At 35.6% G+C, this 26,960-nt stretch overlaps 1 protein-coding gene across 1 annotated transcript; it reads left to right on the top strand.

The window, feature by feature from the left end:
- Positions 1 to 14,267: 14,267 nt before the first annotated feature.
- On the top strand, positions 14,268 to 23,904 carry LOC107807661 (protein STICHEL-like 3). The gene is made up of 7 exons (XM_016632085.2): positions 14,268 to 14,840; positions 14,970 to 17,532; positions 18,518 to 18,737; positions 19,084 to 19,638; positions 20,745 to 21,339; positions 22,440 to 22,503; positions 23,542 to 23,904. The coding sequence occupies exons 2-7, from the start codon at positions 15,499 to 15,501 to the stop codon at positions 23,632 to 23,634; spliced, it is 3,561 nt and encodes a 1,186-aa protein (XP_016487571.2). The 5' UTR covers positions 14,268 to 14,840; positions 14,970 to 15,498; the 3' UTR covers positions 23,635 to 23,904.
- Positions 23,905 to 26,960: the final 3,056 nt, after the last annotated feature.

Here is a 26,960-nt window from a genome sequence, read left to right as displayed (position 1 = left end):
ATAAATCAAAGATATTGTCCCTTTGGAACTAGGCATGTAACCAGTTCCCAACGTTTTAAAATGATGTTCTCCACTTCTCACATAAAGGTCCCCACTGACTTGAGATATCATAAGCAAAGGTCAATATCTTTAAGCAATTACTTACCGAAAAAAGTGCAAAAAGAAATATAAAGATGCTATGCATATTATGACTAATCATAAAATTTTATATCAAACATTCCGTTACTCTAATTCTAAACGTATTTCTGAAGAAAAAAAAAAGTAAACTTTATTGGGAATTACCATCTCAAATAGTATTCCCCCGAATTACCAAAACAATAAAATTAGTATTCCCCAAAAGTAATGGTGAAGTTGAAAAAATAACCCTCCAAATATTTGTTGTGGAGTTAATAAACTATACATTCTTTGGTTGAATCATGCTATCTTTACCACAGATTATGAGTAGTTTGGTGGGAATGAAATTATTTTATGATTATAAGCATTATGTATTTAATAGAAGGTGCGTGCAAATACCACCAAAGGATGTGGTGCAATGGATGAGACTGTTCTTTCCTTAACCAGAGGTCTCGAGTTCGAGGCTTGGGTATGGAAAAATTCTTGATAGGAAGCGCTTCGCCCCGAATGGAGCCCTACGCGGCGAGAATCTGAATATAGTCGGGTTCCAATGCGAGTACCGAAAAAAAAAAAAAAACAAGGTGCGTGCTAGTGATTCGAATGCTGTCGTTATACGAAAATAAAAATTACTTAATCGATATACTTGACCAAAAATGACATGGAAATGATAAAGTTTTACGAATAACACAATCAAGAGAAAAATTTATCAAACTTCTTACGCTAGCAATTGGTAATTGGGAAGAAGCTATACCCCATGACTTTTTCCCCACAAGTATATATTTTGATAATCTTTTGTAGGGCAGCTTTCTCTACCAAATAATATTGCCATGTAATGTGATGACAAATTTGCACATGTGCTCCACCTGTTTTTCCGATGAATCCTATGGAGTTTTCTACTTGATTTGTACTTGCTTACAAAGAGTATATATACTTGTTGAACTTATATGGGAATTCTCGAAAACATTTTGCAGGCATAGCAAAGTGTATTTAAGGGTTGAATTGAATTCCCAAAGTCGAAAAGTTACATTGTCTAAATGTGTTAAAAGACAAATTTTCTAATATATACCTTGATTGCTAAGTGTATTCATTTACTATAAAAAAATCATGTTTTTGAATTCACTCATTAAGATTTTTGACTTCGCCATCGCTTTCGCTTTCGGGTGTATTGACTAGGGTGGGTTAATTTGCATGAGTAAAGCTGTAGTTGGAGATAGATTAATCGCACATAAGTGGTCATGCACTGCTTTTGGAGCCATCATTAATTATTAATTTAGTTAGTTTATGTTAGTAATACTAGCAATCAGATTATTCAAGTGGAGATGCTCAAGATGGCTTGGTATCCTAGGAACTGAAAGATCAAATGTTATTTTCTTAAGTGTCAGAGTCAAATTACTAAATCTTGACTCCCTTGATTTAATAATTAAAGTTATAAAGCGATGGGTAGTGGGGACATTATATCATCTGCATGCGTGTTTATGCAATATATTTGATTTCTTTTTCTTTTTAGTTCAAATATATAAACATTAACGACATTAAGCAACGACGAACAAATAATTCAAAACTTATTTGCACACACCAGTGGATTAGTTAGATCCAAATCCAACTAATATGAATATCTAATTAGTTGTTAGATCTAACACTAAAATTTAAGTGTTTGTCTTGATATCATAAAACACATTAGTGTGCTCAAGAACTTATAGCCCCTGTATCTGATCATGAATATACATCTGTTGTTTGCCATTTGTAATTTAAGTACTAGTTGGGTCTAAATTTTATTGCTCACATGGGCTTGAATAAATGTTTTGCTAGCTAGGGTTCTATTTGTGCAATAATACTATCCCATTTGAATGGTCCACCTACATAGTTTTAGACACCCATCCTAGAGCATTTATATTACTCAATTTTCTCATGTCATTCACTACTAGAAATTTGGGAAAACCATCCAAAAAAATCGACCAAAGTAGATCGGTAATGACCAATAACCATCTAAAACGCGACCACTAACATGCGGTCGGTATTTTTGAAGGTCGGAAGGGCATACCGACCAAAGTTGGTCGGTCAATTAAATTAAAAAAAAAAATGCTGAAGAGACCGACCAAAGTCGCTCGGTATTTTAATTATGTACTTAAAAAATACACCATCTGAAAATCGAACCGGCATCTGTACTATGGCAGGATACTATTCTACTACTAGACCATTGGTGCATTTTGTTTTAAGACTCTCTTTTATTTCATTTATACTCTTTAACTATATTTTCGCATGAAAATAACCGACCAATGTCAGTTGGTTTTATTAAAACATCAAATTGCCGACAGAATTCGGTCGGGTTTTTAAAATGACCGGCCGAATTAATCGGTCGGTTTTTTAAATATTAATTTTAATTTATTTTAAATAAAAAACCGACCAAAGTTGGTCAGTTTCTTGAAAAATAAATTTCACGGTACTTAAAAATAGTTTCCTGCATTTTTGCACTAAAGACTTTGGTCAGTTTCATAAAAAAATTAGAAAGTAAAATATTTTGAAAACCGACCGACTTTTGGCCCTTTTTTTGGTCGGTCGACCGCGGTCGGTTTTTGCCGAATTTCTAGTAGTGATTACTGACTTTTGGAATGGGACTTTTTCGTATATAAACGAAATTTTAAATTTATTTATCCGATTTATTTAAATTTTCCTATTAATTACAAAACGAAACTAAAGTTTTCTTATAAAATATATACAAATTCGATCAAAATATAATTTTTTAGTACAGAAATCCGGTCAAAAACTATAATTTATATGCAATTTGTTCATATTTTTACGCTGTTTTTACTTCCGACATACAAAAAATATATAATTTTTTCATGTATTTTTCCTTGAGTTTCAATCTTAAAATTCAACCAAAACCAACTCGAATATTTACCAATTCACTCAAAATTAAGATATAAACTCCAAATAATATCCCCAATCATTTGCAATGACACCCAATTCAAACAAATAATAATTTCGCAAAATTTAATTTTTATATTCAAAGATTCGAACTTTTTTAATGTCAGTCAATGGAGTTTTTTAATGAGCTAACAACTAGTATTTGATTCCACGACCTTTCTTCTCTAGGCGAAAAAGCTAAACAATATGATCAATGACAATAATCCAATAACATATAGCATAAGTTTATTCCTCGAAAAGGAATCCAGAAAGGAACCTCATGAATCAAACATTTTCATTAAGTCATGTTGCTCCTATATCTGCCTTTTTATTTATGTATTCCGGGGATACCCAAATTTGTTCATTTGGTTGTGATTATTGTATTTAGTGGATTTTGAAAGAATCATTTGATTGAACAAACAATAGGCGTGATAAAAAGAAGTGTCAGAGAGAAAATGGATAATATTGAAATATAATATTTTATATATGCTAATATAATTACGTGATAACCTCTTTAAGAGAGGTAAATAAGATTACATTATATAGGTAAAAATTCCTTTGGAATACCTTTTTACAATTCCGAGACATATTTGAGACGAAATCTTATTACACTGCATATTTTAAAGAGATTTTACACCATTAACATATCAGGTAACTTGCAATAACAGTTCAACTATCACATAAGTTTATCAAACTAACAAGGCAAAATACATAAGTTATCACCTAACCTATGGACCAAATTCCTCTTACATATTTTTTGTGGACCAAAATTATCTTACACACTCAACCTTTCCATTTGACCACTTTATCTCAGAGATTGCATCACATGCGCTAATTAAATCTTGACACATGTCATAACTCAAGTAAAAAAAGAAAATGCATAATTTGCATCCCAATTGATACTAATTTTTAAACAAGAAAAGAAATCAGAAAACAAACCCAAACCCACTCGTCTCTTATCCCCTCCCCCCTCTCCCCCTCCCCCCAACCGTTCCCTCCCCTTGTCCATCACTTTCCTCTCCGATTAATCAGAAAACTCCCTCATAAAATACCTTCTTTCTCCCATTCTTTAAGAAAAACCCAGAATTTCTTTGATTGATATCTGAAATGGATTATTGATTTTGCACCAATTAAGTTGTAATGGAAGTGTGCAATGATTCTTCCTCTAAAACCTTAGCAGCCATGGCAGATAGAACCTTCAAGAAAAAAACCCATTAACTCTCCTCTTTTGCCACTGCCATATTCATATAAATGAAGCACCCAATTGTATTAACTTCTTAATTTTTCAACTTGAAGCAGAATATTTAAACTATTTCACTGGCCGGAGTTTCAAGCAGAACTCCATTTTCGACTGATAAAAGACAAAAAAGATAAGGGTTTCACAAATAACTCCATGGCTATGGAGAAAAATACGGGTAGAGATTTTAAATCCAAAGATTATTTCTTTTTTATTCCTACTTGGATCTACTGGAGCGGTTGGGTGAGGTATATCGTGGGAACAAGACCAATGAGCAGGGAGGTTGGGGACGAAGGTTTTAGCATTAGCAATCTTTTTTCTTTTCATTTTTGTGTTTTGTATATAATGGTAAAAGAAAAAAAGGATAAAAAGAAAAAAAATATTTACCTTTGGATCAACTCGCTTGAATCTACAACGTTCAAATAAAATTTCAGATTTTTATTTTTTACCTCTTCACGTGCCTGTTTTGCGTGTAATTTACTAGGTCAAAAGTGGGGTGTCTTAGACACACTCCGGAAAGGTTGAGTGTGTAAAGTAATTTTGGTCCGCCAAAAGCGTGTAAGAGGGATTTGGTCCATAGCTTGGGAGGTAACTTATGTATTTTGCCAACTAACAATGATGATCATTCCAAAAATTTATTTGTAATTATTTTATAAATAATTTGAGTAAATTAAATAATTTTTATATCATCAATACATAACGTATAAACTCATAGTATCCAATTTACTGTCATTTTCTTGGACCATAAAAAACTTTTGGAGCCTCCCAAAAGTACACCAATATCCCAGTCTCATGTTTGGTCCCCTACCTTCTTAAGTTTTATAACCAAGATTGCGACCAAACTGTTACTTAGCACCTGTTTGTCAATAGATTTTTGGTATATATATTTTTAAAAAAATATTATTTATTCATGAAACATGATCAGTTTTTGATTTTTTTTCAAGTTTACGGATATTGGTTTAGGGCAGTTTTTGGATGAAACTTTTTTCTACTCACAAAGTTTTAAGTTTTTTTTTTGAAATAAAATGCATGTCCAAACACAACTTTAACTTCCAAAAATTATTTTTCAACACAATTTTAAAAACTATTTTTTCAAGTTTCAACCAAATATATATGTCCAAACGCTAGTTTAAAGAATTCACTTACAAGTAATATTCAGGATTTGATCTGAAACCCTTCTTACACTTTTTGTTTTCATCCCAAAAGACGAAACTAACGGTAAAATAGTTAATTATTGCTTTTGTAGGTTAATAAATTTCATGTCTAGTAGCTTAGGTGGATAACCAAAAACCAAAGTTTATATTAACCAACCCTATACAAAAGTATAATAAACTGGTGATATAAGTAGTTGGGTCACTAAATAAGCTGTCGAATAAGTAGTTAGGTTTAAAAGATTTAGTAGTAGCTTCATAATAGGTTTAACAAAGTCATTCATATAGTTTGTCTAATTAATACTACTACTTTTATTATTTTGAATTGGATGTCTGCAAATGATTGGCTACAACGTACAACCTCAGTTATTACAAAATTATTTGTTCAACTAAATACCGTACAAACAACGATGTAAAACTCGAAACCTGTTTAAAGACCCGTTCCAATCATAAATAGCCGAAAAAAGAGAGTGAAAAACTTAAAAAAATTTACAACTAAAGTTTGATTATTCCCATGCATGAAATTGCTACCCAATCCTCCCACGGGCGGACCCAGGATTTGAGCACGACGGACATCATTGTATGCTAATTACTAGCGATAAAATTTGGCGGGCAACTCTTTAAAAACTCAATGATTATGATGACTTATCATCCAAGTACAAATAAAAAGAAGTTCTAAAAAAATAGAAATCATAGAACAAAGAGAGATTTTTTCGCAAAATAGGTGCTACGGAAAGGGAAGGTATTTGATTTAAGACTGTTTCAAACTTTAAATTTTTTAGCTTTTTCTCAAATAAAAAAGGGGCCTGTGAACAAAAAGGTGTTCAAACTTCAAAAATTATAAAAAAGGAATAAAATTAAGTAAGTTGACTATTATATTTTAAAACTAAACTATAATTGAATTCAAAAAAAAAAGAAGAAAAAAGTAAAAAAGTGAAGCAGGAGAAAGTGGTGAAAATGAGTTTTGAACCCACGACCTACAGCAAAGCTAGAAACTTAAATGCCCCCTTAAAAGCACCCCTCTAGTTCATTTCTTTTTGTCTAAGGGCACACGAAAAATATTTAAGGGGTTCCAGCTATATATATATAGGGGTTTTGCCAAGGTTAACGTGGTCCCGTGACCTCTCAACCATCAACGTAGGCCCGCCTCTGAAATCCTCCTCCCCCAAAAAAATAAAAATAAAAAACGCATTCGTCCAAAAACAATGAGTAAGTACAAAGATTGTGGAGATACTTCCCATTTGACACCAATAATGTGCAATGGAATGTATGTTATATATGGTTGAGTAGTTGCATAGTTAATTTTCTTCCTCAAGATTTGAAAATTTTCCTTTCTTGTTTCTTCTGAGGGATGGAGTTCCAGCACAGGAACGTGTCCTGTCTCCTCGATTTAGTATATATTGTTTGCTCAGCCTTCAATTATATATTTATTCAATTTCAACTTGAAATTACTATTTTCTCTTAATTTAATTATATTGTTGACTTGCCTTCTCTTTCAAATTGCCTTGAACTCAGGCTCAGGTATATTTGCTGGTGATTCCTCTATAGAGATTTGCTAGCTACTACTTGCCACTTGCCTGTTGTTATTTTTGAACTTTTGCAAAATACTCAAAAGTTGAACCTTTTGGCATTTGCACTCGAAATTGTATTTTCATGTTTTTTCAAATATATAATAAAATAAGGTAACTGAATTCAAATAGTATGAGGTGAATGTTTTTATTTATTAATAATGTAGAGATGACAAGCATGAGTCATGTTAGGTCAGTCTAAATGAGAGAAACACGTGGCATGGAGGTTGACAGTGCCTTACTTGTAAGATGCTTTTGATTTTGATGCAGAGAGGATTTCCCAATTTTAATTTGTCGCCATCGTTTCATTTGGTACAAATTGTACCGTACAATTTTACTCTGCTTTTAGATTATTCCATTTCGATCATCTTCTTAAGATTGTTCAGGGTGGGAATCTTGTTTTTCCCTTTGTCTTGAACAAATTTTCGGTAATTAATTCAAGGATAATTAATTTTAATAATCACTAATGCAATCACTTAAATTAAATATAGCTAATAAATGTATTATATAAGTATAGTTTATATATAATATATATCTAACTGTGTATAATTATTACATAATCTATGTATACTGATTTAAAAAAAAACAATGAATTTGTGACTATTTGTACAAAGATCCCTTAATTGAAAGTAGAGGTGTTAATCGGGCCGGGCTGACCCGCTAACAACCCGGGTCAACCCGAGTCAGCCCGGTCCAGCCCGTTACTGTGCATATGTTTGCGGGTTGGGACGGGTTGGACGGGGGGAGGGCTAGTAACGTTAAGTTTTCGCCAAACGGGTACCCGAACCCGCCACAACCCGTTAAGCCCTTAACGGGTTCTTAACGGGCCTCAGCCCGCGACAGCCCGCTAAACCGCCTAATTTTTTTAAAAAAAAAAAATTAAATCTGACCGTTGCCAACGGTCAAATTTCAAAAATGACCGTTGGCCAACGGCCAAATCTGTCAAAAACAAAATTTGATATATTATTTATATTTTAGCTCCCCCCCCCCCCCCCTTTATAATTTGTAAATTGCAATTGAATCCTTTTAAAAAACTATAAATACTCCCTTTCTTTTTCATTATTCCTCACAATTATCTCTCAATTCTCTCTAATTATCTCTCAATTCTCTCTTGATAATATTCTCAATTGCTCATTATTTCAAGCTTTCAAGTTTCAACTTACAAGTTTCATACTTTCATTACAAAAGTATTATTATCATAAATTTCTAATTCAATTATTCAAGTGAAGTGTGACATCAATTATCAAGTTATCAAATATCAATTGAAGATTTGAAGTTTGAGTTTCTACTTTCTCGTTTCTATATCAAATTTAGTGCGGCATTCGGAATCCCGGTACACTCGTTCCATCCCTTTCTCTTTATTATTTAGAATTATTATTTGAATTTTTTGTTTTAAATTAGATAATGGATTTACTTAGAGCGGCCAAAAAAGCTTGCACTAGTAAAGGTGGTAGTAAGAAAAATTCCAAAAGAGTAAGAGGTGGTTCTTCTAGTAGTGCAACACATGTTTCTGAAAGTTCACCCGAAAACGTAAATGTAGATTATGAGCTACTTCAAGAAAATTTTGGTATTGATGATGATTTAGATGATATTTTAGATGATATTCAATCACCCGATAATCTTGAAACACCACCACCTACACCCGGTAATGCTAGTCAAAATATTAGAGGTGGAAGTGTAAGTAAGCCTCCTTTGCCTATTAAGAAGAATAGAAGATTAAGAAGTAAGTGTTGGAATTTTTTTGATAGACTTGAAAATGAGAAAGATTATGTAAAATGTAAAATATGTAATGAAGTTTATAAATACGAGCCCGGTAAGAATGGGGGAACGGGTCAACTTCGTAGGCACATGGAAGAAATTCATTCTACTGATTGGGGAGTAGGCGATGAAGCTGGGCAACAAAAACTTAACCCGGTCACTGGGGGGTTAATGGGTAAATACGATATTAAAAAAGATCGAGAAGAATTAGCTAAAATGATTGTTTTAGGTTGTTTACCTTTTAGTTTTGCTTCTTCACCATATCTTCTTACTTATATTCAAAGAATTTATAACTCTATGTTTAAAGGTATTCCTAGAAGTACTTGTAGATCTGATATCTTTAGTCTTTATGGACAATATCAGACATATATACGTTATTTGTTCGCTAGTCTTTCTTGTAAAGTTTCTCTTACTCCTGATATTGGTCGTGCTGTAAATGGAAATGATTATTTAACTGTTACATGCCATTGAATAGATGATAATTTTTGTATGCAAAAACGTATTATTGCTTTTAAATATGATGAAGATCAAAGTCATACTGGTGCGTTTATAAGTGCTACTATCCATGAAGTTGCTTTATTTTATAATCTTTCTGAAAAAGTTTTGTGTATGTCATTTGATAATGCTTCTAACAACACTTCTGCTATTACATTACTAAAATTGCATCTACGCCCACCACTTCCTGAAATATTTCATATTAGATGTGCATGTCATATTTATAACTTGATTGTGAAGAGTGGCCTTGACTTATTTCACAATGACATCACTTTAGTTAGAAGAGCTGTTGGTGTAATTCAAGGAAATAATAGAAGTGCTAGATTAAATGCATTTAAGGAAAAATGTGTACACTATGGACTAAAACCAAGACTCATGCCTGAAGAAATAGTTACTAGGTGGAATTATACTTATTTGTTCCTAAGATGTTGTTATAAATATAGAATGCCTATAACTGAAGTTGCTAATTCTCATTGTATCGATCCTAACCGCCTGTTAACATCTAAAAATTGGGATGTCATTCATGATGTTGTACAATTTTTACAAAAATTTTATGTGGCTACACTTGAGTTTTCTGGAGCTTATTATCCTACTATTGTAAATGGTTTAGTTCACATTGCTGAAATTTCTCTTTTACTACATAAGTTGAAGGCGAAAGAGGGATATACTAATGTTGTTGAAACCATGCTAGATAAGTTTAAAAAATATTTCTTCCCAATTCCCCCTATTTACCTAATTGGTGCTATTTTAAACCCTACTATCAAAATGATAAAGTGTCGCCAATTAATCAATGCTTTATATACTTATATGGATATAGGACCAACTGAAACTCCTGATACTGAGACTTGTATTTCTGATCTGCACAAATATTTACAAATTTTGTATAATTATTATGCTAACATTGTTGATGCTTCTTCGGTTGTAGATGCAAATATTCCTTCAAGTAATACTTCAACATCTGGAACAAATTTGGAAGATGATGATAATGTTCAAGATTATTTGATTTGGTCTACATTAGGAGAGCATCAACAAACCAGTAGCCGGAATATTGATGAACTCCAATTCTACTTGCAAAAGTCACCGGATCCCCTCACAAATGATTTTTTACCTCTGAGTTGGTGGAAGAGCAACGCAAATCAGTTTCCTGTTCTTTCGGCCATGGCTCGAGACGTTCTAAATGTGCCTATTTCAACAGTCGCATCAGAGAGCGCATTTAGCCAAGCAAGACAGCAACTAGGAGATACCCATCATTCATTGGGCAACAACGCTTTGGAAGTTCTAGTGTGCTTCAGAGATTGGATTAAATCAGAACGACGAAATCAAGGGCGCGACGAGGTAGATGAAGAAGAAGACCAAGAAATTGGAGATATAATGGTTTATGGTACCGATTATAATACCGGAAACCAAGCACCTCACATTGACATGGAAGAGCTTACAAAGATGAGCAAAACATTTGATTTACTATTACTTCTTTTTGTTTTAACAATTGTTGTAAATTTTTTAATTTGCAAGTTCAAATATTTAAAAAATAAAAAAAGAACTTGCAAATTAATTAGAAGTACTATATATTATTCAATAAAAATATCAAAGTTACTTAAATATTATGAATTTTTTATATTGCATAATGTCTTATACTCTTATTCAATATTTTTTATATAGACTTATGCATTTATGTTAATATGTTTTATGTTTTACACTTTTAGTTTGTTCTTTTAATTCTAACCCTTAAAAGTTCAATTCTAATCTTTAATTTTAACCCTTAAAAGTTTGAAAACACTTAAGTACTTAACTATCAATAATATTGAAAAAGAAAAATATAAGATAGTTAAAAAAAAAAAATACGAAAGCCCGAACCGCCCAAACCCGCTAAGCCCGAACCCGTACGGGCCCTATAGAACCCGAAAAATTCCAGCCCGCCACCAGCCCGTTAACTTCAGCCCGTTAACAACTCGCCCGTAACCCTAATGGGCTGACCATTTTTGTGTCCAGCCCGTCCCAGCCCGCCCGATAAACACCTTTAATTGAAAGTAGCTCATTTCTTAAGTACAAAAAAAAATTAAGTGCTGAAACTAATTTGTAATGAACAAAAGGCTACCTTTCACTTGGTCTCGTGTTGAAATTGAATTCTGAGAAGGAAAAGATGCAACTGTTGGATTAATTCTGAAAACTTAATACTTATGGGTTCTAAATAGAGTTAATTTGAATTACTATGAGTTTCTCTTTTACATACTGGTTAATAAAGACATGTCCAGGATTTTAAGTTTAAGAGTTCCTACAAAAATTTCAAGTTAATACACAATAATAACTGAATTAACAGACTGAACTCCAAACTAAATATTCTTATACATTTGATGAATTTTTCAATACAAATACAAAATTTTGGCAAAAGTTACTGTGTTCACGAAAATTCATAACTAATACACTAAATCTGCCCCTGAGCTTCAGCGTACAGCGAATAGTGAAATTCCAACGCACAAAATTAGTGTGTCCCTCTTGGAAAAAAGGAATTTATATATATATATATATATATATATATATATATATATATATATATATTGAATAAAATATAAAAGTTGAATATGTGAACTCCTCTTTGTTCTTCGAATATCTAGTTACTAGAACTTTATGGTATAGAGCTTCGAAAATTGGCTACATTGATTAGTTTCTTCCTCTCTTCTAGTCATTTTCACCCTTTATTGACAATAGATAGAATTATAGAAACCACTAGGCGCTAGTATTCATCATTCAAGATAACTTGGTAAAGTTAGTCCATTTTGCTAGCTAGCTTATTTTAGGCATTCCACAATATTGAGTACCTTGAAAATGATTTAGGGCTCGTTTGGTACGAGAGATAATGGATAATTAATTCTGAAATTAAATCTTTATCTCATATTTAATTGTGATAAAAATGTGGTATAGCTAATCTCGGGATTGTAACGTTTTTTAATCCGCATTGGACGAGTAACATAACTAACTCCGAAATAATTAATCATGAGACAACTTGTTTCCCGACCAGATGACCCCTTATTGTTTCCGGGGAAAATTTCTAAAGCTAGAGCTGGAATGTACGAATAGAAATTCTGATCTTGTTCCCTTCAGTATAGCATTATGAAATCTATAAAAATGAAATAAGCACTTGGACATTCTTATTTGTCTTTACTCTTTCTTTTTAAAATTTCTACTATTTAAAGGGTCAATGTAAGGACGATTATGAGAATTAAATGAACAATTATTTTGTGAAAGACTCTTAGAATCTTTATGATTCCTCTTTTTCTTTGTTCTTGTGTAAGTACTCATTATTTCTTTTCCCTCTTTTTCTGAGTTTTTTTTTTTGCTTTTTCAAAAGGACGATTATTTTCCAATTTAAGATAAAAATGTAGGTAAGCATGTGCCACCCAAGAATGTCCTATCAAACAGTTGAAAGCAATAAATAGTCCAAAGTCCAAATAACACTTGAGAGTTGAGACCGTACGTACACTGCAACGGTATTTCGAACCAAACGGAACTCTTTGGCTATTGGCCCCCACCAAATTCAAAAACTTCACCGTTTATTTAGGTGGCGTTTGAATTTAATTTTAATTTACTAATGTTTCCATAACCGTTTATAACAAAAGTAATGTACTTTAAATAGCCTTTTTAAAATGTAATTTGAGTTAAATCATCACATGTGTCATGTAAGGGTATTTAAGAGAGTTTATATATTTTAATCAGGTTAGTTATTGTCCTAAGGTTTGATGTTAGATAGTCAAATAGTTTCACATGATATTATTGCTAATTTAGTAAGCTCATATTCTTATGCTCCTATATTTATATTAAAATTCATCAATAAACACTAAAATTGCTTTGCACGATGTTAAGTAATATGCAATGCACACAGATTGCGTAAGTACATCTAAAAGGATTTGTAAATGTCTTAAAGTCGTTTGACTACTTTCGTCTTATTTTCATTTTTTACTAATTGTAAATGGAGGAATTAGTACGCATACCATATAATGCCTCGTACCTCTTCCGCGATCGGGGTGATTAGAATAGCAAAACAATTACAAATGTTAATTGTATAATAAAAAACCAATCATGACTTTTATATTTTTGTACGAGGTAAACAAGTAATTGCGAGCTTGGGAAGATCGCCAGCTGCATAAATTTTTTAGTGTAAATACATCTGTTAATTTTGTAAAATCAAAATATGCTAAATATCGTTATTTTGACAAAATTGGAGTAGTTTACTAAACCAAGCAAGCCTAGATTTGTTTCCTAATAGTAGTGTGCCCTGCACCAAAGCACCAACTAAGAAGGATTATAAATAGGCATCCTGCTAATTTCCTAAGTTATTCATTCAATTTTACTTTTACGTCCTTATTGTGTTCATTCTGACTTGTGGTATTGACAGATGTTATCTACCTTTACTTTTGAGTAGCATTTTGCTATTATTAGCTATGTTACTTTTACTTGAAAGGATGTCCAAAAATTCAAACTCACCCTATTGTTTCTTTCCATCTATAAACATTATTACTTCCTCCGTTCATTTTTAATGGTTCATAATTAACTTTGTATTCCCTTTAAACATAATAAATAAAATATATCTTTTACCATAATACTCATAATAATAATAGCATTTTAAATCTTGAAAAATAAGTAGGAAAAAAATTATTTTTATCTTGATTTGCTAAAATTGATAAATAAAAGTAAAAAAATATATTTTAGTATAATGAGCAAGTAAAAATGAACAGAGAAAATATTAAATAAAAGCTCGTTAATGCATAATAAATAATTAAGTACAAATAATACAAAAAGTACAATATTTCCGGTTAAAAGGACGAAAAAAAAGACATTCTCCCTATAAGAAAAATATGTATGCTATTCCTTAAATATGCATTCTTGTTACAATTTCTAAGTATGTATTATTACTCCGACTTCACTGTCATCTTAATAACCATATAGTTGGAGAATCAAATCTATGATTATTTAATTATTAAGCAAATCATGTTAAAAGACGCCAAGAAAGAAACCATTATTAGAAAAAGAGAGAGAAGAGATTTTAATTCAAAATCCAACAATCATTAATATTTATTTGATGCTAAAAACAAAAAAGAACTCTTTTTCCTTTTTCTCTTGCAAAAGTGTACCCAAATTCCTCAGCAAATTTTCCAAGATTCTTCCCTTTCTCTATCTCTATCAGTAACATTTACATAGTTGTGTTTTCGCTCTGCTAATTTTCTCTCTCTAGCCCCCCTTTTTTCTTACAATTTCACAAACACCCACGAATCTTTCTCTCTCTTCTGGTCTAGTAAATATAAACACTACCCATTTTCTGCTCTGTTCAGCTCATAACTGGTTGTCTCAATTTCTGCATTTAAACATATAGTAGTAATTAAAACAGTGCTTACAATCACATATGCACATGCTCTTCTCTGTGTGTGTGTGTGTTTGTGAGGTGAGTGGCAACTTCTATCGTTTTCTTGAAGGAAGCCCTCGTGAAGTTCATGTGAAACTATGGTATACAAAGAGATCTGAGAAAAAAGTAAACCAAAAACAAAGACCTTTTTATGATAGTAACGGGTCACTTGCTCCTTAGCCACTACACTAGAACAACTAGTTTCTCTCTTGATTCAGGTGAGTAATGTAGTGTTTCTCTCTCATCTTTGCTTTCTCTTTAATTACCACCATTTAGTCAGAATATACAGTGACCCTTTACTTCTAATAAGCTATTTAAAGCTTGAAACTTTTGGTTGGTTAATTCAGGTGTTGTTCGAGAAGAAAAGTGGGGCTGCTTTGTTATTGTCGAATCACTGTTTGGTGTCTGTGAGTATTTGAGTTAAATATACTGGGGTGCGGACAGTTTGGAATCTTTATGCTATAGTTGAGATGAGTTTTTGTTTTCGCTTTGTTTTCTTTGTTGGGTAGTAAGCAAGAGTGGCAGCTGGCTAATTGGATTTTTATTGCCTAATGATTTGGTTTAAGATTTTTCTGCTTGGGAATTTTAGCAGTCACTGGACGTGAGATTGGTTAATTGTGAAGGTGTATAATAGTTGCCGGGTGTGGTTGATAGTCTTGGAAGGTGAATCTTTGAGGAATTGAGTTTGATTAGGTCATTATTACTTGGTTCTGGGGTGTTACTAATGAGATTTTACTGGTGAGTTTGGAAGACATTTTAAAGTTGGATTTTTTTTTGGGCATAATTGAGAAGATTTAGAGAGAGAATGATGCATTGGTTGAAGTCTAATCATAATTCAAGAATATTTCCGTTTTTGGATCAATATATGTACTGATCATGACCAGGGCTGTCCGTGACCGGATTCTTAAGGATGCAAATGGAAACATTAGTGATCACCTACGAAACCACATACATTTGACAAATTGTATTCATTTGAAGAACCACATGCATAAGCAGAGCCCCATCTTGGGTGACAGGTCCCTTATGAGGGAGCTTGTTGTCCTTCAGAGGTCAAGGTCGTTGAGGGATCCTTCTGCAAGTCCACCCTCATGGCATTCTCCTTCTGTTGTCGATGCCCTTCTTAAAACAAGTGAAAGGAGGGATGCTGTTGTCAGCAGTGGTAGGCGGTCTCTAGGCGTAGACCGGCCTATGAATGCTAGAGGTTTATCTGGAAGCTCACCTCCTTTAGCTGGCCGATCGACATCTAGAGTCGCTTCTGCAGAGATTAATACTGAGCGAGTAGCAGGGGCTCCGAGTGACCGAAGTAGCAAGAGTGGAATTCGAGAGCGGAGGAGAGTTAGGAGAGAAGAATCAAGCGGTAGGAATCTGGGAACTGACTTCAAGGATGAGCGTCCAGATGATTTGGTGCACAATACTGTTTCAGAGAACTCTGAACTAAGGGATAGAATTAGCAATGAAATAGAGAGGCAGAGGTGTGATGATCGAATAAGGACCCTCTCTGAGCAATTAAATAATGTTCCAATGGACAGTGATGAGGTAGCTTCTTCTCATGGAAGGCAAACTCGTAATGAGAAATTTGCAGTGCAAGCGGAGGCAACCACTCGTGGCTATGGCAGTAGCAGAGTAAAACAGCGCAAGTTTCGACGGGCAAGAAGAGCTCGGGCTTCTGTTCCTTCAAGAGATGCTCTTGCCCACAATGAAATGTCTGTGGCCTCAAATTCATTAGGTCAAGCTTCAGCTCACCAAAAATATCATGCAGAAGAGTGCTACGAAGAGTATGCCAACCAGAATGTGGCAAGGGCTCCAAGGAATGGATGTGGAATTCCTTGGAACTGGTCAAGGATTCATCATAGGGGAAAATCATTTCTTGACATGGCAGGTAAGAGCTTATCTTGTGGTTTGTCTGACCCAAGGTCAAAAAGAAGTGGTATTGGTCACAGAGGGAGGGACTCTGCTGATATGCCAATAATGTCCGAATACTCGAGTTCATCTAGTCAATCTGAGGCAGAGGCGTTGCCCTTACTACTGGATGCTTCAAATTCTCAGGGAAGTACAGACAATCCTGCTTGGGTTCACAATTATTCGGGAGAGTTGGGTATCTATGCTGACAATTTGCTAAAGCAAGAACTTGACTCGGATCTTGCTTCGGAAGCTAGATCAGGTCAGAAACACAAATTTCGTAGGCGTGGCAATAGTAGGCACCAGAGTCTAACACAAAAGTATATGCCAAGAACTTTCCGGGATCTGGTAGGACAGAATTTAGTTGCACAAGCTCTTTCAAATGCTGCTGTTAAGAGAAAGGTTGGCTTGCTTTATGTTTTCTATGGGCCCCATGGAACAGGAAAGACCTCATGTGCCCGCATATTTGCAAGGTCATTAAATTGCCAATCGATTGAGCATCCCAAGCCTTGTGGGTTTTGTGATTCTTGCGTTGCACATGATATGGGAAGGAGTCGGAATATAAGGGAAATAGGTCCTGTCAGTAATTTTGATTTTGAGAATATGATGGATCTTCTTGATAATATGATTGTTTCCAAACTGCCATCCCAGTATAGGGTTTTTATTTTTGATGATTGTGACACACTGTCACCTGATTGTTGGAGTGCTATTCTAAAGGTCGTCGATAGAGCCCCTAGGCGAGTCATTTTCATGCTTGTATCCTCAAGTCTTGATGTCTTGCCTCATATAATCATATCTAGGTGCCAGAAATTCTTTTTTCCCAAGTTAAAGGATGCGGATATCATCTATACTTTGCAGTGGATAGCAACCAAAGAAGATCTTGAAATCGATAAGGACGCACTCAAGCTTATTGCATCAAGATCAGATGGATCGTTGAGAGATGCTGAAATGACTCTTGAGCAATTGAGTTTGCTTGGGCAGAGAATCTCTGTTCCTCTTGTGCAGGAGCTGGTGCGTTTTCTGGCATTTTCTCTGATCAAAAGCCAAGGAACTCCTTCTTGCTTGGCAGACCAAGATCTCATACTTTATTGCTAAAGCATTTATATTATTTATCTAATGATCTCACTTTAACCTTATTTTATTTGCAAATGTATGCATGGAATGTCCAAATTAAAGTTCAAAATTTTTGTGCAAGAGTTTTGTTTTCTTTCATGCTCCCTTTCCTCAATGGGGAGATTACTGAACATGCTTTGATTTATCATACTGCATCTTTTATCAGGTGGACATAGACCTTCACAGCGTTTGAAGGAGATTTTAGTTTTTCATTCTTTTTACCTTAAAGTATGCTTTCACCAAGAGGGTGGCATATGATTGACTTCCATTTGGTTTCATAAGTTTTTAGCAAAAAGCTTTAGCCAAATGAGGAAGTTAGGTGTCTAAGGCTAGTTAAACTATTATCTTTCACTTCAGGAATGCGCCTTTCTTTCGTAAGAGGATATCATGTTTTAACTGTAAGAGGTTTAAGTATCTTTCACTTCAGGAATGCGCCTTGTCTTTCGTAAGAGGATATCATGTTTTAACTGTAAGAGGTTTAAGTATCAGTTTACAGTGCTGCTGAAGCATTAGGGATCTTGAATGTGAAATTTAACAGGTTATCCAATTATATGATAGAAGCCTTGGCGCACATTTGAATGTACTTTAAGCTTCCTATAGAACCAAAATTGCCTCTAATGGACTTGTAATTGCGTGTTGCATAATAATATCGAGCAATTTAGAAAGGCATTTAGTAGATATTGTTCTCTGATGAAGAAGTGGAATCTGCTTTATTAAAATTACTTCCACTTGCTTTTATGGATGACTTCTATGGAAAATCATGCTATTCTCCGTAGAGGCTAAGCTTTGCTTCATCTTCTTTGAAAAGTTGCCTGTTAACTTAATTTTATATATGTAAATCAAACATTCTGATAACTTTTTTATGACTTGACCGCTATTACAGGTTGGACTTATATCTGATGAGAAATTAGTGGACCTACTTGACTTGGCGTTATCTGCAGACACTGTCAATACGGTGAAACATTTGAGGGAGATCATGGAATCTGGTGTCGAACCCTTAGCTTTAATGTCGCAACTTGCTACAGTCATAACTGATATACTTGCAGGGAGCTATGACTTCACAAAAGAAAGGCCTCGGAGGAAGTTCTTTCGCCGCCAAGCATGTAAGTGCTCCATAATTTGGTTATTCCGTAATAAATGAGTTATTCGTTGTCCTGCTTGATAGATCTATATGATACTGGATACTAAACTACTGGCAAACAGCTCATGATTGCCAGGCAGTACATCATTGCATTTCCCTTTATAAGTCTTGCAAATGAAAGTTAATCAACATGGCTTCCCAAGCAATTTGCCACTAGAATCTTATATCACGTTCCTCAAGTCAACTAATTGCCTTCTCATGCTCTTTCGATAAAATCTCACAGGAACTTCCGGACTTTATATGCCATCTTAATCGTATTGTTCTCCAGGTTCAGCTTGATCTTACTTTCCTCTGTTCTTTGGTTGCAGTATCAAAACAGGATATGGAAAAATTGCGTCAAGCTCTGAAAACACTGTCTGAAGCTGAAAAGCAGCTGAGAATGTCAAATGACAGACTTACCTGGCTTACAGCTGCATTGCTGCAACTTGCTCCAGACCAGCAGTATATGTTGCCCAATTCCTCTGCAGACACTAGTTTTATTCAAAGTCCACTAGGCTTGAATAATGCAGGGGGAACGGAAAGACCCAGGAAAAGTAATGTTGAGCATGCTGACTTGCCACACAAAGACACAAAAGGTAGGGTAGAAAACTTTCAAGCTGGAAGTTCTGGTGATATTTACTCTGACTCCAGGATGAAAGGTGTTTGCATTGGTGGAAAAGGGCATAATGGAGCTGGAGTATTTGCTCAGAAGGCTTATAGCGTCTCTAGTGATAAAAATCGAATGAGCAGTGGCCAGCTTCCTGATAAGTTGCACCATGATATTGAAGAAATATGGTTAGAAGTGCTTCAAAATATCGAAATAAATGGCTTAAAAGAGTTCATGTATCGAGAAGGGAAGCTTACCTCACTCAGCTTTGGAGCAGGTACATTCGTTTAGGTTTCTTACAAGTATCATTAGCTATGTCTTGTGGTCATGACTAGTGAATTGTTCTTAATTATTTTCATTGCTTGTGCATTTCAACTGCATGTTTAATCAGCAGGTCAAAACTGGAAAAGTTTTCTCGGCTAGATCAGTTTAACACATTAACATTAGCTAAAAACAGATCTTGGTTATTTTTAACATTGTTATGGGGCCTGCAATCTTTTAAGAAACGATTATGGAGTGGATCCAAGAAAAGCTTCTTTTCTCTTATTCAGAAAAAAATCTGGACCATAAAAAAAGAAGTTGGTTGGGCTTTCTTGGACAACCCTGTCTATTCAAGTTTCTTGGATATATTCGTTGGTTTCTTGGTTAATAGAGATCTTGAGCGTATATTTACAGATGTCTAGGATGTTAAACTTGCTATTTTTGTGGGGGAGGTGGATTTGACTTGGAACCTAGTAACATAAAGTGGGCACATTTTGACATGCATATGGTGAGCACTTCATTTGAAAGCCCTGTTGCAGCTGCTGTAGTAGCAGGCTGCTATTCCGAGAGTGTTTTTAGTGCTTCATTCTTATTCCCTCATTCTTTTGAAACTCTCTTTATCTCATTCCTGATGTACATCTTTTGGTTGCCTGCTTAATTTACATCCATGTTAACAAAATGCATTGCTTGCCTTCCTGAATACTACTCTTTTCACTTTTTAACTTGGTTCCGTTTGTAAGTCCATATTCATTCTGTTGTAAGATACCCTTTTGACTGGCATCTAATTGTTGTAGTTTTGGACTTCCTGTAATTCAAACATTTGAAAAAAAAGGTCATGCTGACTTGTAGCAATTGTATATGCTTTGCATATGTTCCACATGACATATGAGAGAGGGAAGGAGGGACTCTGTTGGAAAGATATGTTTCATGTACAGTGTGTCATATTGTCATTCAAAATTGAATGGACAGATGCTGCAATTTTTTTTTCCTTGTACAAAGCATTTTTAGGTTATTATGCTGTTGTCCTGACATCTTGTTGGAAAAAACAGTATCAAATACTGCTCAGTGATGCTTCATTGTAGACGGTGTGTGCGCTCATCTAATTTGCTAATTTCGTTGCAGCTCCAACAGTGCAGTTACTCTTCAGCTCACATCTGACGAAATCTAAGGTAGAGAAATTCAGGGGTCATATTTTACAAGCTTTTGAGTCTGTTCTTGGATCCCCAGTGACAATAGAAATCAGATGTGAATCGGGGAAAGACGTCAGGGCTGGACCAATGGTCTTGTCTGCATCTCATATAGGTGCAAGCCCCAGCATTTATGGTAATGGGATGAGAATGGCAGGTCCTGATGAAAACACCAGGACGCAAGTAAATGTCAGAGAAGGTTTGGCTTTTGCAAAGCTTGACTCAAGAGGAATAGGTGATAGCGAGATAATTGAAGAGGAAGCTTCTCCAAGAGAATTAAAACACCATGGTCAGATCGACAACAATACACGATCTGATTTGCCGGGAGGGACAGTGTCTATAGCAAAAAATTCATCCACCTCCATACCTGAACGAAGAAAATCAGGGGATAGAAGCCAGAGTTTGAGCCTAGTTAAGAGCAAGGTATCTCTTGCCCACGTAATTCAGCAGGCAGAAGGATATACACAACCAAGTAGCTGGTCAAAACGCAAGGCTGTTTCTATTGCTGAAAAGCTTGAACAAGAGAATTTGTATGTACCTCTTTTTCCCATCTTTCTTGTTTTACCACGTTATATATATGATTGTATATATAACCATATTCACATTCATTTGCTTGAACCATTTTCACATTCATTTGCTTGAAGATATAGATAATATCCCATTTAAATGCATAAAACAGGACTATTTCTTTAAGTTGTTTTGATTTTATATAGTAGTACAGATGCGCAAAAGATTAGAGAATGTCCTACTCATTACTTGGGTGAGGAGATATAGGGGTGAATATTTGTGTTATATGAAATGTGTACCAGAAGCAGCCTCCATCCTTCACAGGTAAGTGGATCGAGAGATACACATGCTAGAAACACACACTCCAGCTTAGTGTTGTCCCTTCACCAGTTATCAACTATAAGACCCCGTAGAAAATGTTACAAGCTATCTATACTTCTTTGAGAGTGTAGATTGACCTTTGAGTATAACATCAGAAGATATGGCACCACTTAGTTTTTTTCTTATACTCATCATGTGTAGATATCATTAGTTGAATTAAAAGCAGAAAGCACAAACACCATTCCTCGAGTTTCATATGCCTATTGTCCATGCAAGTTATGAACTTGGCACCAATTTTCTCCTACAAGTTAGTTAGGCAGAGGATATTGCAATTGCATGTTTCTGTATCATCCATCTCTCTACAGATGTGTATTATATATATCTTTCCATACCTTTGTAATTCTTCTTTTTTCTTTTTTTGATAAATACCTTTTGCTAGTTTTCTTAATTATCAAGTATTATAAAAATATAAAATATATAATAGTTCCTTGATATAGCGCCACATGAAGCTGAAAGTGGACCTTTCTACTCAAAGAACTTCCTCTTTTCATACTTGATCTCTGGAACAACATTGGTCGAAATCTGTCTTATAGCAATTTTACTGAAGCTTCGGATGGCGGTCACTCGTACATATGGAATGTTACTTTTATTTTTTATTTGGAATGATGCTCCTATATCAAATAGTTCTTATAGTAGGTATAACTGTTTATACTTAACATTCAATTGTTGTTGGAAAAAGGGTAAATGTTCCTTGTTTGAGTTGCTGATTCTCATGTAGTAATGTGATATTTCTTCTCTGCAGGAGATTAGAGCCAAGATCAAGGAGCTTGCTTTGCTGGAAGGCTAAAAGAATCACCCGCCGAAAGGTAAACAGATTTCAAAAGTCTATTTTCTTTTTGAATGTAAGAGTCCTTGAATATTTTCTGCGCATCTTAGATTCTGAGTATGTCAACATAATTTGCTTGCATTCTGCCACTAATTGGAACTTGACATACTGCAAGAAAACAGTTGCAATTGTAAGCAAGTATGAAGATTAACTTCCTCACATGTCAAATGAAGATGCTTCCTTACTGGCTGCCTTTGTCTTCCATTTACCTGGTTATGATGGACCAAGACATCTCTTACCCCCCCCCCCCCCACACACACACACACAAAAAAAAAAAAAGGAGGAAAGCAACTGGTTTATGCCATAGGCTTCGGTTCAATGGCAAAGGGAGTATAGCGCGGGATGTGTTGTAGGCACATGTTAGAGGCGGGCCCATTATCTATTGAGTTCCGAAGCTAGAAATAGCTTATTTTTTGGTTATTTAGAAAATAGCAAAGTAACTGGCCTATTCTATGGCTTCGAGACTATTCCCTCCTGTTGAATATTCTGAAATTTTTAGCAAAAACCTCTGCCTTCCCAAAAAGGGAAATAGATGGGACAATTGCATATTCATAGTTTCCACTGTTGCTTAGGCAGTGCATGAGATGTTAAAACTTAAAACTATAACATGCAGCCAATACAACCAGTTTTCTGTAAAAGGTGTCACATATTTGAATATAAAAGGCCTTTAAATAATATCAGGCTATAGCTATAAATAGTATTATTCAGGTTAGTGGTGACATGTTGCTTTACGGCACCCAATTTAGTAGGCTGGCATAATCGAGCCAGTTTCATGTTCTTTTTGGCATATTTATCAACGGGAAGATAGTCTTGGTGTGTGTAAACGGGATGTGAATCCATTTTCAGTTTAGTGCTATTGGTTTCGTTTGTAGGTTTTTGTTTTATGATTTGATAGAGCTAGAGGCTTAACAGGAATAGAGACACCAACTCACATTCAAGAAAACTGATTTAAAGCAAACTTACTTGAGTGTACTGATTTATTTGAAGTCATCACTTACAGAATTATTTATTGGTGCAGCTTTCGCGATTGAAAACAAGAAGTAGGAGGCCGAAGAGCTTACTGAAGTTGGTTTCTTGTGGGAAGTGCCTCTCTGGTAGGTCTCCAAGGTAGTAGTGAGTCAAAAATGAATGTATCAGAAAACTTAGGGGCAGATTTTCAGTTTTAGTCATTCTATTTGTTCAGGTCAATCTTTGTTAAGAGGGTCAATTTCATTTTTCCAATAATAAAGTAGAACATGAAAAATGGAAGATGTAACATTATTAATATAGCCTTTTAGTTTCTAGCCTTTTTCTTTTAGATGTCTAAAATAGTTTTGGGAGTAATCTCAGGTGCAAGACTCATCTACATTTTTTTTTATTGGCAACCAGTTCTCCTTTGCCAGATGTGAATTGTGTTGGATTCTTAGTTAAGACTTTTGTTTCAATGGTCATTTTTTTAAGATGTAGTTTGGAAAAAAAAATATTCTGGAAACATATTCGGAACTTAAGAGTAAAAGATTATGCATTCAAACCTATAAGAGCAAACTTCATTTCTAGCCACTCGGGCCAAACTTATATCACCCAGTAGCCACAAAATGACCCCATACAAGTCATAGCCTAAAACAATAATAACGGCTAGAAACTAAAAAACCTGAAAGTGCAGCAAATTTCCTAGATACCTGCTTCTTAAACTGCCAAATATTATTGAGTTTGGCCATACATATAAGTACGCTTAGTTGTTTCACCTACATCACACTATCACTGATTGTCTATCAGTACATGTTGTAACTCGAAAAGCAATTTCCCCAAAAGTAAACTCCCGCAAGTGCTGAGGATGAAGAAGAAAAGGAGTGATATCATACATTTATGATAAAAAAATTTGCAAGCTTAACAGGACAAATTGTTAACGAGTTCCCAAATCTGATAATGTTAGATTTCTCTAATGCATAAATAGGACGGTCCATTCTCAACTTGAACTGGAGAATGTGAGTCACATTCCCTACTATCACAGGGGCATTTTCTGTCCGTTGAAAACCTATCCGTTGTGCGGCAGTCAAGTCCCTACTTGGCTCAGCCTTCATTTGATTTCTTTCGCTTTCAAGGTTTAACACTTAAAATAATTTTAAGGCAACATAAAATATATAAAGGAACACGCAAAATTATGAGAACTCTTTCCCAACCTTTTATAATGAATGAATTACAAAGGAAAATCTCGAGTTTGGCAAGGTGCTGCCACCCTTGGCCGACACCAACTCACAAAATTACCGACTCTTGCACAATCTGCCTTATAAAAGCCCCTGCCTAAGACATTCCGTGCTGCCCACTGATTTTGGCAAGGCAATAGCACATAATTTGCCATGCTCAAGCCTTGACATAGACAACCCTATGTCTACATCTTGCCTATTTTCCCTCCCTAGGTACTTAGACGGATTTATGGGCTGCTAGCACACATATTTATAGTGTAGTCAGCCCTTTCCAATTTTCCTATTTCAGTTGACACCCCCAACTGATAGGCTATGATCACCCATGATAAAAAACTTGCATGTCATGATCTAACATGCTTAAAAACGTGCATCAACTTAGCCCCATAATCAACCACTCTTGGACAAGGTAGTTGTAACCGCCCAACTGCACAGCATGTGCTCAGCACACTTTGTAACCGCTCCATGTGCACTGCATGTGCGTGTTTTTGGCCAGCTGCTGCACGCCCAAGGCTGGCATTGCGCCCAGCCTTGCCCTTTGACACTTCTCCGCCCCAATGTCATAGCCATAACTTGTCTCCCATGAATTAGCCGCACACAGGCCCGCTGCCACAACCACTTGTTCATGTCAAGTCGCCCCTACTTAATTAAGTCTGCCCTTTGCCAATGCCATAGCTGATATTAGCATCAAGTCACCAAGCCATGATGCCATTTCCCTTGCTAAGTCGTTTGCCCACAAATTACTTAGGTGCCAGCCCACTCACCTAAGCCAATGCAACACCGTGTTGCCAATGCCACTGCCTTGGCACTAAGCCGCCTTGTCTTAGTGCCTAGGCCTTTCCCTCATTACCTTGCCAAGATTCCTACCTTGCCCCTTGAAGAACTTAGCCTTTGCTTGCACATAGCTCCACTCGGGTTTTAGTATAGTCCGTCACACCTTAGCCTTACAACAGTTTGTTGCCATTAACAACGCCCGCATTGTCTTGCATATTGATTGCCCCGCATATGGGACAATGGCAAGGCCATCATGCCAAATCTTTACCACTGCCGCGCCATTTGCCGATCAACTTTGTCAAGGGTATAACAAACCTCCCCAACCAGTTGAATTCGACGCCCTCGTCGAATAATCCCAACACATGCTCGCCATTTGCAAAGATATCACAAGTTCAATAGCCTTGTAAGAATTATGTTGTCCTTGCCCTTAAGTGCAACGTTTTTCTCATTTGCTTTTCCTATCTGTCCTTCCCACAACAAATCCAACATGCAACTGGCTTGACTTAAAATAATCCACCGCTGATTTTAGCACTCATGAACTCGAAATTTTGCATACTGCCTTGCTTCCCTTTCCTGAATTTTCTAAGCATGGACAGTCCCTTCCACGAACAAGCACACTGACCTTTTGTCTTGCCGTCTTGTCCATGGATGTCTCTCCCTCGTTCTGAACTTGGCTCTGATATCAGTTGTCACAGGGGCATTTTCTGTCCGCCGAAAACCTGCCCGCTATGCGGCATTCAAGTCCCTACTTGGCTCAGCCTTCATCCGATTTCTTTCGCTTTCAAGGTTTAACACTTAGAATAGTTTCAACGCAATATAAGATATATAAAGGCATATGCAGAATTACGGGAACCCTTTTTAAACCTTTTATAATAAATTAATTACAAAAGAAAATCTCGATTTTGGCAAGGTGGTGCCACCCTTGGCAGACACCAACTCACAAAATTGTCGACTCTTGCACAATTTGCCTTATAAAAGCCCCTGCCTAAGACATTTCGTGCTGCACACTGATTTTGGCAAGTCAATAGCACATAATTTGTCATGCTCAAGCCTTGACATAGACAACCCTATGTCTACATCTTGCCTATTTTCCCTCCCTAGGTACTTAGACGGATTTATGGGCTGCTAGCATACATATTTATAGTGTAGTCAGCCCTTTTCAATTTTCCTATTTCAGTTGACACCCCCAACTGATAGGCTATGATCACCCATGATAAAAAACTTGAATGTCATGATCTAACATGCTTAAAAACGTGCATCAACTTAGCCCCATAATCAACCACTCTTGGACAAGGTAGTTGTAACCGCCCAACTGCACAGCATGTGCTCAACACACTTTGTAACCGCTCCATGTGCACTGCATGTGCGTGTTTTTGGCCAGCTGCTGCACGCCCAAGGCTGGCATTGCGCCCAGCCTTGCCCTTTGACACTGCTCCGCCCCAATGTCATAGCCATAGCTTGTCTCCCATGAATTAGCCGCACA

Source organism: Nicotiana tabacum, chromosome 3, assembly GCF_000715075.1.
Source record: "Nicotiana tabacum cultivar K326 chromosome 3, ASM71507v2, whole genome shotgun sequence".
Taxonomy (NCBI): Eukaryota; Viridiplantae; Streptophyta; class Magnoliopsida; order Solanales; family Solanaceae; genus Nicotiana; species Nicotiana tabacum.
This window is presented reverse-complemented; position numbering and strand designations above follow the sequence as displayed.